Genomic DNA, 15022 nt, shown 5'->3' with positions numbered 1-15022 from the left:
CCTTGGTTGGCTACTACATTCTCAAGTCGGCCGATAACAGGGTTTAACAACAGGGGTTAGGACCTGTTGAGCTAAGGGAGGACTATTGATGTATGTGAGATTAAGCTTACACTATACTTCGCCCTAGATGTAACCTTAACTACTGTTGTACGAAAGCCCGATTATCGTCAGTGGCGGATAAGAAATCCCGTCGTCAGCTGCCTGGCCCGTACCGGTACATGAGTTTCGAAGGATGACCGAGCCGCGTCCGGCTTGGCTACAAGTCCGTGACAAATTAACGCAGAATGGGGTGGGCAAAGAGGTATTGGTTCTTGCAAGAGGTATCTGGTCAGTAGCAGAGCGAGAGACAGAACTCATCTTGTCCCTCATCACTTATACTGGCCGTCATGAACCTTAGGAGCCCCCTTCCTCTCTCGCTTTCCTGACTGCTCCTCAAGTCAGCGCCGCTCTTTTCTCTACTTCACCATGCGTCCACTCATGCCTGGGCCGCAGATGCCTCTCTTTCTTTTTGTCCTTACACTCCTTCTTTCGTTCTCTACCACCATTTCTGCTGCCAGCAATAACACACGCCTCATCAATGGCACTTCCACAGACGCCCAAGCGCTCGTTCAACAGGCTCTGAAAGTCCTTGCCGTGGTAAACAAGGGCCGCGTCGAGAACCCTGTTTTCAATAAGAATGAGAATGAAGATCCCGTAGAGGAGAACAAGCCTGCGGCGCTGCTCGACTATACAGTTGATCCCAAATCGCTTTCCGCTCGCGGATGGCGCCGGGATGAGAAAAACTCAACCGTCTCCGGCAGCTACCGTATCCCCAAGGAGCTTGCTGAAGCAGCCGCTGCTGTGGCTGAGTCTACTCCTCAAGAACCCGAGGGTGACCACGAGGATGTCGCAGCTAAGATCCGCAAGAAGTACCACCCTGAGTTTCTCAATGACACCAACACCCCAGACGAGCTTCAGGCTCCTGAAGGGCGTTTGTCAACCTATGCTGGCAAAAACCAAGAGAAGCGTGCGTCTGGTTACTGGATGATTGATGATCAGAGTCATCCAGGCCAGAGTCCCTTTTCGCCCGCTGGTTACAAAGTCTGGCGTAATGTCAAGGACTTTGGGGCCAAAGGCGACGGAAAGACTGATGACACCGCAGCTATCAACAAGGCCATTTCCGATGGTGCTCGCTGCGGTGAGCAATGCAAAACCAGCACCATTGCTCCAGCCGTCGTTTACTTCCCACCCGGAACATATCTCGTTAGCGGCTCCATCATCCAGTATTACAACACCCAGTTCTTGGGCGATGTAAGTGTTTTGTCCCATAGGAAATGAGAGCTGTTGCTAACATACTATAGCCAACCAATGTACCCACGATTATGGCGGCCTCCAGCTTTGTAGGCCTCGGCGTGTTCACATCCAACAAGTACATTGACGACAATGTCGGTTGGTACCTCAACACTGCCAATTTCCTCCGGAGCATCAAGAACTTCAAAATCGACATCCGTCTCACGGATCCCTATGCTTACGTTTGTGCCATTCATTGGCAAGTTGCACAAGCGAGTTCCTTGGAGAACATTGAGTTTTACATGCTTTACAACTCAGAGGTCCCCCACAGCACTCAGCAAGGCATCTACATGGAGAACGGCTCGGGCGGCTTCTTGGCTGACCTGACCTTCGTGGGCGGCAACTTTGGCGCCTACTTTGGCAACCAGCAATTCACGACAAGCCACCTTGTTTTCGTTAACTGCAAGTCCGCCCTGCAGGTCCACTGGGACTGGGCCTGGACAATGCAAGACTTCGTCATCGAAGGCTGCGAGAATGGCTTGGTAGTTACAGGCGGTGCCGGTGGTGAACACAGCACTGGCCAGAGTTTGGGCTCGCTCATCCTCATGGATACCATCATTGCCAATACCCCCAACGGCATCGTTACGTCCCTGCACGCCGAGAATTCTACTTCGTTCCTCCTTCAGAACGTTGGTTTTTTCAACGTGAAGACGGCAGTCACCGACTCCCTGCAAAAGAAGACGCTTCTTGCGGGCGGCAATGAGGTTTACGTCGAAAGTTGGGGTTTCGGTCGTATGACAGACAAGAAGGGTGCCGGCACGTTCGTCAACGGCGAACATATTCCCGCCATGAATCGAAGCCAAGAGCTTACTGGCGTTCAGCACGACAAGATGAAAGCCAACCTCTTTACCCGCCGCAGACCCAAATACTATGACGTTCCCGCCAACAAAGTCATGAACGTTAGAGCATTGGGTGCAAAGGGCGACGGCAAGACGGACGATACTGCCGTCCTTAACTCGATACTCTCGGGTGCTGCCAACACTTCATCAGTCGTTTACTTCCCCTTTGGCGTCTACATCGTCAAGGATACTCTCCGCGTCCCTATGGGTTCACGTATCATCGGTCAGGTGTGGTCCCAGATCATGGGTACCGGCGCCAATTTTGAGGACGAGACACAGCCACGCGCAGTCGTTCAGGTTGGTCGCCCTCAAGACCCACCTGGCATCATTGAGATCCAGGACATGATGTTCACTGTGTCCGGCCCTACAGCCGGCGCAGTGCTTCTTGAATGGAACGCAAAGGAATCGAGCAAGGGTTCGGTTGGGATGTGGGGTATGTGTTTCTATCTGTGTTCTGTGTTTATTCGTCAGCTAACCTTGTTTAGATTCACACTTCCGTGTTGGAGGTGCCATAGGATCCAATCTTCAAAGGGAGAACTGCCCCAAGAACACCGGCCAGGTCAACCCTAAATGCAAGGCCGCGTCTATGCTTATGCACCTGAAGCCCGAGTCAACTGCGTACTTGGAAAACGTATGGGCCTGGGTTGCAGACCATGACCTCGATCGTTCCACCAGAGACCAGATCGACATCTATGTCGCCAGAGGTATGCTCATTGAGAGCAAGAAAGCCTGGTTGTGGGCCACGTCCTCGGAGCACTGCGTGTTCTATCAGTACCAGATCTCGGGAGCCACCAACATCGTCATGGGCATGATCCAGACCGAGTCGCCTTATTACCAGCCGGTACCAAAGGCGCCTCAGCCCTTCCGCACCGGCTTGTTCCCTGATGATCCGACCTTCAGCGAATGCAGTGCCAGCGACGCGCGTTGCTATTCGTCGTGGGCATTGCGGATCATCGATTCTTCTGCGGTGTATATCCTCGGCGCTGGTCTCTACTCATGGTTCTTCGATTACAGCCAGGAGTGTCTCAAGACAAATGACTGTCAGAAGCGCGCTGTCGAGATCCAGGAGAGTTCGGACTTGTGGGTGTATAATCTTTGCACCAAAGCCATCTTGGAGATGGTCACGCCGTACGGCGGAGTGGCTACCTTTGCCAAAGATAACGTCAACGGATTCCTGTCATCTGTCCTAGCTTGGCTCGAGGGATCCGAGGACACGACCGGACGTCGCGATTTCGTAGGTTTCCAAGTCCACACCATCAACGGCCTGCGCAACCAGAATGTGTCCGAGACATGCAAGACGGCACTGAGCGCAAAAGTCCTGTGTGACTTTTGGGTGATGACGTTTGAGGAGCCAGCCTACAGAGGCACACTCGAGAACAAGACATTGACCGACTCGATCTGCGACGCAGGCTGCGGTAAGTCGCTGCAGAGCTGGTTTGACAACGTCGACTCGGCTTGCAAGGGGTACACCATTTCTGGATCGCTACCCACTCTCCATGGAGGGCGCATGTGGGCTGGGTTCAACGAGACGTGCCTTAAAGACCCCAACACTGGGGCGTACTGCAATGGTGAGCTGTTCGAACAACCTAACACAATATGGGATTGAGCTAACATTTGTAGACTTGATTGCTGAGTTCACCACCGTCAGCTCCATCGAAGAGATGCCCAAGGCCGAGATGTGCTCTGAATGCTACATCAACCGCCTTGGGCTTATGCAGAGTAGTCCGTACTCCATTTACGACGACTACTACAAGAGCGACCTCGAGCTTGTTTACAAGACTTGCGGGGAGTCAGGCTCTACTGATATTCCTCCGTCTGTGATCCCCGCGCCTGACCCGGAGCCAACCATATGCGTATCTGATGAGTGGCACACCGTTGGTCAGGGAGGAGAATCATGCGAGCAGGTGTCCCGTTCCAAGAATGTCTCTAGTGTTGCCTTGTACAACATGAACACACAAATCTTTAGTTGCAAGAGCATTCCGGAGGGGACCAAGCTCTGCTTACCACTGTCGTGTGGTACCATCATCTCGTACACTGAGAAGGACACCTGCTCTGGTCTTGAGGCCGTGTATGAGCTAGCGCCGGGCGACATCCGGAGGTTCAACCCTTGGGTGTATCATGATTGTAGCAACCTGGTTGGTGCCACCGGCTTCTTTGGAAATCTCTTGTGTGCCGCGCCGCAGAACGGCGAATACTCTCACGGCGGCCCCGGTGGTGGCGGCGACACAGTGACGCCCCATCCCGGCACAGGCTACGCGTCGTTCCCAGTGGACCCTCCCAACAACTCTACAGTTGCCCAGGGGACGACGACGAAATGTGGACGATGGCACGTGGCCGAGGAAGGCGACAGCTGCGTCTCCATCTGCCTGTCATCGGAGATCAACATAGCGCTGTTTGTTGCCGTTAACCCATCACTGGGGACCGAGTACATCGATTGCACAAACAATCTGGCGTTTGGGCGCGCGTATTGTACTGGGCCAACATACGACTGGGAGGATACCGAGGAGTTGTAGAAATGAGGTATTGTGTTTGATAGCTTCAACGGCACCATGAACTTAGTACTCATAGTCAACATACATCTGGCCCCAGAAATTGTAAACTTGGTCGTCCCCATTTAGCCATCCCACTTCCTCATACATGAAGTCTGGATCCTGCATGGAAAACCACATTGACCACAAGCTGCCTTGAATTCCCACTCGAAACCACACCCTGCCGCTTTCAGGTCGCTGCTCGTCGGTAACAACTTTGACCCAACGTCTGTACAGATCCGGATCGCCCTTCAAACCAACTTTTGGATCCTCAGGCATGGCCAAAATGCTATCAATGCCCTCCTGGTCGAGCATCAGGCAGAGAGAGAAGCGCGCGTTGGGCGCGGAACGCTTTCCGGAGGCTGGGGCAAGGTGCTCATTCACCCAGGCGTCAAATCTTTTTCCCACTTCCTCTATGCCAGCATTAGCTAGCGTTTCTGGGTCTTCCACGACCTCGTTGTAGTAGCGGCTCCAAAGTTCTTGATTGGGCAAAGGATCCCTAGCCTTTTTGTTCGGCAGAGGCTTGAGTAGGATGTCGTCGTCCACAAAGTTCTTGGCGTAAACACCGAGCCTTTCGATTGCTTTTGCAAATGCCTCATCAGATCCCGGGGTGTACACGGTGCGGAAGATGGTGTAGCCCCAGCAGTAAGGATAATTGTGACTTCCATTGTGGTGGGAGAGCTGTTGCAAGCATTCTCTTACTGGGCGTCGAAATTCGGGATCTCCGAGTAAGCATTGCGGACCTTGGGCAATGGCCCTGTCAATAGGCTGAAAGTTCGCCATTGTTGCCAGTTCTTTACCGTGCAGATTGAGTGTAGAAGGCAAAGTAGAGAATAAACAACAGGGAACGAAGATGCGAATGCAAGGCAACAGCCGTCTGGCGTCTTGGGTCGCATATCACGTGACTCATCCCACCTTGCTAGAAGGAGAAGGAGCTGGGACTTCTGTTTGTTCAGATCAATTGTTCTCATTATGGAAGGCTGACAAAAACAAGCTCTGGTGATACGGATGTAACCTGTTGAAGTTGTGGTGCTATGCCAGTGCTTCAGCTTGTGTTCCATTACAGAGCCGCCCAAACTTGCCACAACGGAAAGAGAACACAAAAACTTACCGTCTAGAGCGTCAATCACTCTGAAATTCTTGGGATGAACGCCAAGGAAACCGTGTAAGCAGCTTTGGTTTGAGCTGCATCTAAGTGGGGAGTTGCTTTCTTCTGCTCGTACCATTGTAAGCTTGTGGATTCCATAGTAAGCTGCCCGTTTTGCCTGGCTTTTTGCTTCCAACTGTGCATTGCATCGACCCGTAATGAGAATCACCAAAATGCCCTTCCAGGGCTAGCACACGCCAGAATGCTGACGTAAGTAAATCGGTCTCTAAAAGACGACTGAAAGTCTATGGAAAACTAAGCAGCCTTGCGCAAGTTGCCCAGTTTGGTGTACAGAGTATAAGAAGGGTGGAGTTTAGTTGCTACACAAGGAAAGCTACTGGGAACGATTACTCTCTAGTAATCATGATCGACCGGGAATGCTTGAAGTTAATGACCAACGTATCAACTTACAAATGTCATTTATCCTGGCATTTCACATGCAATTTGGTTGTCATTCCCGCCTTGGACGACCACAGAGGCATAAGTGCAAGACCGAATCCCCCGGCCAAAACCAAAAGACAATACACAATTGGGACTAGGAAAAAAGAGGTTCAATACATTACGATTCACATCATGCTGTCGTCAGAGCCATTAGAGGGCTGAAAGCGGCATAGAGACATTCACTCGTATAATCTGACGCGCGGTGATCTGGTAGTTGTGTGTCGATAAATGTATTCCTGCGGCACCGTTTGTGACGACCATTCGATGCTTGTCGCTTGTTTCAGTATAGACCAGATAGCTCAGACTTGCTTGCTCCTATGCTTGTAATAAAGTGTTTGAGCAGCTCCAAGACATGTGTCAATACCCTTCATCTCTATCGTCTGTCACAAGCTTCATTAGCAATGCTGCGTTACTAAACATTCACTCAAGACAGACATGCAGTCTTCATGTCGTTCCATTAGACGGACTGCGTGTCCGAGTTCTGTTCTTGATATATGCTATAGGAATTCGCCCAAACGTCAAAATGTAAAGAAATGGGGTGCCGCAAGACGCTCGCCCCCCGTCGTCCAATGACGGAACCTGTCCGCGGACATCAACCCAAGGTATCTTATTTTCCTGTTGCCTTCTCCGTCCTCAACTGTCCTGCTGTGCTGCTCTCTGGGTAAGGGGTTCTACCGAGAGAGAGGATGTGGAATCGAGAGGCTAGCATCGATGCTGTTGTGGTTTCGTCAGACCTCTGCGCCGCGCGACCTCCTCGCATATGCATGGAGAAACGTCTAGCCCCCTCTGTGCTGCGACTGGTTTTGTGGCGGGCAGTAAGAACAGGACATGCCAACCAAAGTCCGCTCATATGAATTGTCCTGGCTTCCATATCACCCTCTATAGAAGAGGTTGCCTCCACGCGTGGTACTGCATCGTAACGAGACTATCGTCGCAATGCAGGGCCACTCCAGAGACCCTTGCTCGTCTCAACTACTCGGTTCTGCTCGCTGCCTGGCCGCAGGCTTTCGGGCACACTGCTCAAAGTCGCTGCCGCATCCGTCATCTCGACGTCGGTCTGGCTGTCCGCTTCAGGCTGGGTGCCATAGCCCGAGTCTTTATGGCCATGATTGCCCAAGCTGATGGCACTATCGTCCTTTCTCGTGTTGGGGGGAGATTTCAAGGCAGCGGCGCCGCGATCGGGCTCACGGGACTTGGCGCCGTCCATCATGTTGTTCTGACCCTCCCGAAGCTTGTTGATAGCACGGACTGTGTCAATAGCAGCGTGCAACGTCCGACGGGCGTTGAAGTTCTTCTTGACAGTCGGCAGCAGGTTCTGTCCCTCGCCCTCGCCGTTAAGGTAACCGGCAACGAAGGGGTGCTGCAGGGCTTCGTGTGCCGTCATACGCTTGTTCGGGTCGATGGTAAGGCAGCGACGAATGAAGTCCTTGGCGTGGTCGGAAACGCCGCGCCAGTAATCAAAGGGAGTGAAGCTGTAGTCGGCATTGAGAATGGCCTGCATCTCCTCGAAATCGCTATCGCGGTCGAAGGGGGTGTAGCCGCAGAGAAGGAAGTAGGTGATGACACCAAGGGCCCAGACGTCGACAGGCTTGCCGTGACCAATCTTCTTGAAAATCTCAGGGGCCATGTAGCCAGGGGTACCGCATGTTGTTGTCAGCACGTGAAATTGCTCCTCATCCATAATACGACTCAGTCCAAAGTCGGCGATCAGAAGGTCTGCGTTATCTTCTGGCGTGCGGAATAGGAGGTTTTCAGGCTTCAGGTCGCGGTGCACGATGCCGTGGTCGTGGAGGTAAGCAACGGCAGAGAGGGTAGCTCGAATGAGGTCTGCGGCGTCGGATTCGTAGTAGGAGCCTTTTCGGCAAATGCGGTCGAACAGCTCACCGCCGAGAGCCAGATCAGTGACAAGGTAGAGGTTGTTCATCGTCTCGAAATAATCGACGAGGGTCAGGATATTCTGGTGGCCCATGGAGACCTTCTTCAGGACTGCGATCTCATTCCGGACCTGCAAAAATCATGTCAGCCGGCTACAAGGCCATAAAAATACCGTGAAAAAGCGCACCATGTGTTCTCTGCCGGCCATCAACCGCTTGTTGATGACTTTCGCGGCATAATAACGACCTGTGTCTATGTGGACGCACTCCTTGACGACGGAGTAAGAGCCGGCACCCAGTGTCTTGCCGACCTTGTACCTGCAGGGCTGCACCTGAGGCTTGTCGGCTCCATTGGAGGCCATTGTTGCAGCGCGGGTCGAGAGAGTGAGGAGCTTATCGGAATCGCAAGGAAGCCGCCAGGAGCCCTGCGGTTAAGGGCGAGGTAGGTTGTGGTGATTGGTAAGATCGGTCGAAGTTCGCGATATCAAAGGGTTGGCGGGGTAGACAGTGGCCGAAGGTCGGCGCTGGAGTCACCTGAGAAAGAGCGAAGGTAGATCGATTCTTTGTTCACAAGCTGTGAACGTGACAGAAGAGGCAGAAAGAAGGTCGCTTCACTGTCGAAATCGGTCAGGGTATTACCAGTGTGTCGAAGTTTGCGTGAAGCAAATAGCTGCTGACGGAGGGGGGCACGGCAGGAGTTTGCTTTGCTCTTTGCTGGAGTGCCGTGCTGTGCCGTGCTGTGCTGTGCTTAGGCTGTTGGGCTGATGATCGACAGCCCCTGGTCCTGTCGACTTTGTCCTTCAGAGGGTCTCGCGGGGGGCTAATTTGAGGCAGGGGATAAAATTAACCACCAGAGATAGATGAAGGGGTTGATGCGCTGTCACTATGACGGTATGTCGCAGATCAATCGGTTGAAGGCTTCCAGCACGTAATGCGCAGCGAATGCAATGTCGGCATCTGTGTTCTAGATTGGAATGATGGTGAGAGAACGTGGGAAACACGATAAAATAAGGAGGATAGTCAACCAGACAAACAAGTGGGTTTTCGGGCAGCACTAAAAAATCCCGTGGACTTAGCCTGCAAAGATAGTGGCGCGCCAGCTGGTGGTGCTCCTGCTCCATATAGAAACACAAAGGACTCGAGGTCCCGCAGTGAGCCCCCAAGAGTGAGACAAGTCACTGAAAACGCCCCCCAGCTAACTGCAATTTTGACCACACATTGCCTCTTGGGCTTTCCCCGCCAAACTGCCCCTTTCATTCGTGGTCTTGCGATAATTTATCACAAAAAGTGACCCATTCATATGGTGGAGGTTGCATGCTGACAGCCGTCTGAGAGTCCGCCCCGACCCTACCAGGCGTCTTACAACCTGGTAGGTCGCAGCGAAAAGGTGCATCCGACCTCACTCCCGGCACGGGCACGGTGACCCCCCACCATTCCTGTGACTAGTGACTTTCTCCATTCCCCTCTCGTAATAAGGACGGATTTGAAGCAACCAGGGCCCTTTGCAATGCTCCAGTCAGCTTTCAGCCGCAGCTCAAGAATATCTGTTATAAGCAACACCTCGCGGCTGCTTGGCTCCCTCTTCCTTTCGACATACAGAAACGACGTTGAAGGATTCTTCTCGGCATCTCAAGCTACAAAAAAGGACCATGGCTGTTGTGGCTGGTGTGCTTCCTACATTTTCCTCGTACACATATCTTACAGCATGATCCAGCCCCGACCACATACTATGCAATGCAAGTGAGCCGGCCCATGGGCCCTGCAGCCTGCTCCCTAATCATCCTCATCCCAGCGGATTGATTGATCTCCAACAAGTCTCACAGCAAGGACTATTATCCAGCTCTTAAATTCAGGGCAAGCCTCCTTACAGCTGCAGCTGCCCCAAACCTGAGTCAAACACTCAGGGTCCAGACTTGACCCCTCTCGTTTGTCGTCCAGCCGCGCCTGAGCTTAGCTACGCCTTGCCCCACTCCATCCCCTCAACATCGATGAGAAGTCCGCTTGTGTCGATCAACTATCGTAAACCAGCGGACACAAAGCTCTTAAGCATGTGCTGTAGCTCTTTTCCCAGCGTGACCGCTATTCCGCGTGGAATTTAATTGCTCGTGACATAAGTTCACCTCCGGCGCATTAGTCGAAGGACACCCGCCGGTTTTGCTTCTTGGAGCTCTGCTGCTTCTTTGACTTTAACCGCCCCTCGTTGAACGATTTAGCGCTGTTCCACCATCAGCCTCTGTTTATGCGAGTCAGGAATTGCCACCTTACATCTCTGCATGTTTCTTCTTCTTGTCGTCGCTCGTTTCCCCTGGGACCATCTCACGGTATATCCTTTGAACCTCGTCAATAAGTTTTTGCTGGTTTTCATCTGTGTTGGCGGTTTTTTGCCGATGCTCCTGGGCCTGAAATGTCAGAGAATCTGACCTGGCCGTATAGTACTTTGACTGTCGAATGCCCCGATGCAGAATTTTTGGCAGCACCGCGAGGAGGTCCTTGACTGGCCAAGTAGTAACTGCTTTGGTTTCCGTTCTAGGCAAATATTAGCATGGGTACTCCACAACAAATTCATGATCAAAGAGCCCTCGAACGATGGCAAGAAAACCTACTTGTTGACGTGTTGCCCACCAGGGCCGCTTGAACGCGCGAAGCTTGTCTGACCTTTTGGAAGCTGGCCGCCGTCAAATGTTTTGTGCCATGCTCTGGCCTGCTTCAGCTCCTCGGGGTCGAAGGAAGCCTCAAAAGCCTGATATCTCGCCCAGCGAATTGGTTGTACCGGCCGAAAAAAAGATATAGTATGAGATGGGCGGACGGATTGGTTGAGACTGATTGGTAGCTTCATATCGACGTTAATGGTAAAAGTGGTAGTTGTTTGGTTACTTTGAGATGACGGTTTTGACAGGGAGTATTAGATGTACACCGAAGAATAAACAGTAAAATCCGAATAAATCCCCTAAAACCGATAGATATATAATTATACACAGAAATTAATGGGTTCAAGAAGGCGCCTCGTCTTTTGATTGAAGACGTTCATTGACAAACAGCTTGGTGGAGTACCTTAACCCTGGATGAATGATGAGCAGGAGTTTCTACCGTGCTACTTGTTCTCATGAATGTGTGTCACGCACTGTACCCACTTTAGGCAAAGCTGTATCCACTTTCCATTGTAGGTTAGCTTGGCTGGTGGCTACGACCGTTTTCCCGAGGATACATTGGTCCAAATCTGCAGCAATGGATCGATCGTCCAGCTCAGGCCCAACCAGCCTTGTAGGCCTTGCAGGCCTCCTTGCAGACACACACACAGAGAGAGAGAAAGCTTGGGCTGGGCTGCCACTTTCCAGCCCACCTACCGATTTTCTACAGGATTTTCTCCCAAGCTGCCTCACACCTTATTTCTCTATTCTGCCTGTCCTTTTTTAAAACACCGCACAACCTCTCCACGCGACACCGCGGTACACACCTCACATACACCTCAGCGCGCCCATGGCTCCCAGACCCTAGACTCCTCCTTCTACAACCTCCAGCTTGTCCGATTCTTTCCATATCTTCGGCACAAGACCATAGTCATACAAAGTTTCGGGTTCTTGGTAAATTTGCTCTTCCTGAAGCTCCCGAAAGCTCGCGTCTGCCCCCATCGGAGATTCCCCCGTGTTTGCAATCTCTCTCTTTTTTTTTTTCCCGCGCCTGCTGCTCTCCCCCCCGCCTTCATTCCCCTCTCTGGACCCCAAACCAATCAACCCGTGCTTGCCTTGCCTTGCGCACATGACGACACAGCTGCGGCTCGACTGAGAAGAGAAAAGAAGAAAACTTCAGAAAAACGAGGCGTCTGGTCGCCTTATCGAATTGACATAAAGCCCATCATCTCTAACCCAATTTGTTGTGTCGTCGAGCTCCCAAAAAAAGCTTTGCCAAATTTGCGCCAGCCAGCCTCGTCCTTCGGCCCAGCAAGCATCTGGCTGCCGAGCCGCGCCACCCATCACCACTCAATCGTGCGACCATCAACAGCTTGATGCCCGAGCCAGAAGCAACTCCCGAGTTCCAGGCTACTGCCGACCTCTCGCCTCTCTCTCCATCCCCTCTGCACTCCGCCGCCCCCGCCGTTGTGCCTGCCCTCCAGGATACTGCTGATATCCTTGATGCAATGTCCGCCCAAACTAATGGAGTCGCCCCAGGCGGCGTAGGCGCACCGGTCCCGGTCGAGTACAATCCTAGCGTTGAGTATCAAAATGGTACTGGCGGCGATGCCGACGCTCAGGACGATGCCGACAGTCTCAACGACGCCTACGGCGAAGAAGAAGAGACAGGCGCGGACAAGGTTCAGGAACAGCAGGTGGAGCCGGATGACGGCGAGGATGAATACCTCAAGTCCTTCGACTCTCCCGCCGGAGGCGCGGATGAGGATGGCGCTGATCAGGATGATGTATCAAAGGCACGAGAATCCATGCACAATTCCGCCGCGTCTGATACTTTGACAAGCCCTGTTACTGATCCCTCGTCGGCTTCCAACGAGCCCGCTGCGACAGCTGCCGCCCACCAAGGAGCTGAATCGAGCGCTGCCATCGCCTCGTCCAACAGACGAGATGTCCAATTCGAGGATGACCCCGCCAGTGACATATCTCGACTTGTCGCTGAGATGACCGGCCAGGCCAGCGAGGCCGATAACAACGCAAACCCAGTTGGTGCCGGCTCTGCCTCTGCTTCTGCTCAGAGCTACGATGCCCAGTCGTCGTCCAACATGCCCTCGTCGACGCCCGCCACTGCCACCCTTCCTCCTAGACCTCCCTTGCCATCCCAGGCATCTCCCACTTATCCCATTCAGAATCTCCATGCGGTCGCTCCCCCGACCCCCGGCCAGCCATCGACGTACGTAGCGGCAGGTGCGCCTGGTACAACGCCCGATGCATACGGCGGTGCCTTGCCACCGCCTCCCCCAACAGGCTTGAATGCGAGCGTTCCCATCACTTCCATGACCGCGCCTCCGTATCCCCAAACGAATGATACTACTAACAGACAGGGTGCCTGGGACCAGTTCATCGCAGACGAGCGCCGTTACATGGCCGAAGCCAAGTGGGATAAGTTCCCTGATGGCTCACGCATTTTCATTGGTTCGCGCTCTCTCTCATCAGGCAGACCCGACGGCGCCATTGACTTTTTTTCAGGCAACCTGTCCAGCGAACGTGTTTCTAAGCGCGATGTATTTGACATCTTTTCCAAGTACGGCCGTCTCGCGCAGATCTCCCTCAAGTCCGCCTACGGATTCGTCCAGTACCATAATTTGGAAGATGCACATGCTGCCATGGACAATCTGCAAGGCATCGAGATAAAGGGACGCAAGATTCGTAAGTATTGCAATCATGGTAGTCAGACTACTATAACTGAGATGAAAGCTGACCGTCTCTAGATCTCGAGTTTTCTCGGGCGCAGAAAAAGAAGGATAACAATGAGCGGAACCGGTCGCCAGACCGTTCTCGTGGTGGACGACAGTCCGGCCGCCAAGATCGGCAGGATGGCGGTAACCAGAACCAGGACCGACGCAGCCGGGACGATTACCGACCGGGACGGAATTCTCCTTCCAGGCGAAACAACGGCAGCTACGGCAGGGACGACAACAATAACAACAGCAGCAGGGACCGTTACCAATACGATGATCGGTCACGCGGTCGTTCCAGGTCGCCGCAAGGACACGGCCGTCATGATGGTTACCGTTGGCGCGAGCCAAGCCCCCCCAAGGCCTACGGCCACGGTGCGGCGAATGAGGATCGTCTTGACCTTCCTCGCCGCTACGGTAGTGAGGTTCCGGATGTACAATTCCTGCTGCTTCAGGATGTCGGCAATGATTTCGTTGCCTGGGTTCAGCGGGCTTTCACCGACAGAGGTCTCAAGGTGGCCGTTATGTTCTTCAATCCCACATTCCCTCGTGAGGCTGTCATTCAAAGACAGGTGGTCGAGGGAGTGCACGCCATCGTCGACCTTGACATGCAATCTCACCATTACGGCAAGATCCCTTTGAGAGTGTTTGACCGCTCCTCGGGCGTCAGCGCCAGGTACGATGATTACCGCGATCTAGACCCCCCAATCGCGGCAGAACTCGTCCTCCGAGCGAAGGCGACAGCAGCCGCTGCTGCACCGCCTCCTTATCAAGGTGCACCGCCTCAGCAGCCCTACCAAGGCTATGGCGGTCAGCCATATGGAGGCCCTCAACCACCCCAGGCCCACACGCCAAACTATCCCGGTCAGGGCCCGCGTGGCCCACCTCAGGCACCGCATCCCCAGGCGCCAGCGCCAGCAGTTAACGCGGCTGACCTCGCCAGTGTTATGAATGGTATTGATAACGCAACGCTTCAGCGACTTCTAGCTAGCATTGGGGGACAAGGGGCCGCTAACAGCGCTGCCGGACCTCCCAATGCTCAACTCCAGGCGTTACTTGGCAGCATTCAAACGGCGCCCCCAGTGGCACCGACCCAGCCAGCCTCGTACGGTGTCTTCCCTCCGAACGGTGCACCTGCTGGCCCACCCAGCGGTAACCCACCTTCAGGGCCCGGCGGCGGTGATCAGGCGGCCCAGGTCCAAAACATCATGGCACAACTGGCTAGATACCGGCAGTGATGGCATCTCCAGGAGCCGTTTACGAAGAAATGACGTGGGGAAGGGGCTCGTGTATTTTACCTGGCGTTGGGACTATTACCAAAGATTAGTGGGCGGAATCGCTATAGAATTCAGATATTGACCGGCTAGAATAGCCTCAACTGCCCGTTACTTGTAGCTATTGGGCTTCTTATTTTAACATTTTCCGTTTTACCTTAACTGCCCTTCTTGCTGTCCGTTTTGTCTGTCGATTGTATTAGTCTTTTAATCTCTTGTCTCGTTAAT

The 15022-nt window shown here is 53.2% G+C and overlaps 5 protein-coding genes across 5 annotated transcripts; 2 read left to right on the top strand and 3 right to left on the bottom strand.

Annotated features, from left to right (window-relative positions):
- Positions 1 to 465: 465 nt before the first annotated feature.
- Positions 466 to 4681, top strand: CTRU02_206148 (uncharacterized protein; the record flags this gene model as incomplete). The annotated part of the gene is made up of 4 exons (XM_036728675.1): positions 466 to 1290; positions 1341 to 2601; positions 2654 to 3736; positions 3789 to 4681. The coding sequence occupies 4 exons, from the start codon at positions 466 to 468 to the stop codon at positions 4679 to 4681; spliced, it is 4062 nt and encodes a 1353-aa protein (XP_036579564.1).
- Positions 4682 to 4723: 42 nt separating this feature from the next.
- CTRU02_206147 (uncharacterized protein) lies at positions 4724 to 5479 on the bottom strand (the record flags this gene model as incomplete). The annotated part of the gene is made up of 1 exon (XM_036728676.1): positions 4724 to 5479. One exon carries the CDS (start codon positions 5477 to 5479, stop codon positions 4724 to 4726), a length of 756 nt encoding a protein of 251 aa, XP_036579565.1.
- A 1730-nt stretch (positions 5480 to 7209) lies between these two features.
- On the bottom strand, positions 7210 to 8520 carry CTRU02_206146 (calcium calmodulin-dependent protein kinase type i; the record flags this gene model as incomplete). Its single annotated transcript, XM_036728677.1, has 2 exons — positions 7210 to 8289; positions 8347 to 8520. The coding sequence occupies 2 exons, from the start codon at positions 8518 to 8520 to the stop codon at positions 7210 to 7212; spliced, it is 1254 nt and encodes a 417-aa protein (XP_036579566.1).
- A 1768-nt stretch (positions 8521 to 10288) lies between these two features.
- Positions 10289 to 10994, bottom strand: CTRU02_206145 (peptidyl-trna hydrolase domain-containing protein; the record flags this gene model as incomplete). The annotated part of the gene is made up of 3 exons (XM_036728678.1): positions 10289 to 10373; positions 10424 to 10684; positions 10762 to 10994. The coding sequence occupies 3 exons, from the start codon at positions 10992 to 10994 to the stop codon at positions 10289 to 10291; spliced, it is 579 nt and encodes a 192-aa protein (XP_036579567.1).
- A 1167-nt stretch (positions 10995 to 12161) lies between these two features.
- CTRU02_206144 (RNA-binding protein) lies at positions 12162 to 14758 on the top strand (the record flags this gene model as incomplete). Its single annotated transcript, XM_036728679.1, has 2 exons — positions 12162 to 13491; positions 13554 to 14758. 2 exons carry the CDS (start codon positions 12162 to 12164, stop codon positions 14756 to 14758), a joined length of 2535 nt encoding a protein of 844 aa, XP_036579568.1.
- Between the last annotated feature and the right edge of the window lie 264 nt (positions 14759 to 15022).

The sequence above is a fragment of the Colletotrichum truncatum genome (genome assembly GCF_014235925.2).
Source record: "Colletotrichum truncatum strain CMES1059 chromosome Unknown Contig_0003, whole genome shotgun sequence".
NCBI classification, from domain to species: domain Eukaryota; kingdom Fungi; phylum Ascomycota; class Sordariomycetes; order Glomerellales; family Glomerellaceae; genus Colletotrichum; species Colletotrichum truncatum.
This window is presented reverse-complemented; position numbering and strand designations above follow the sequence as displayed.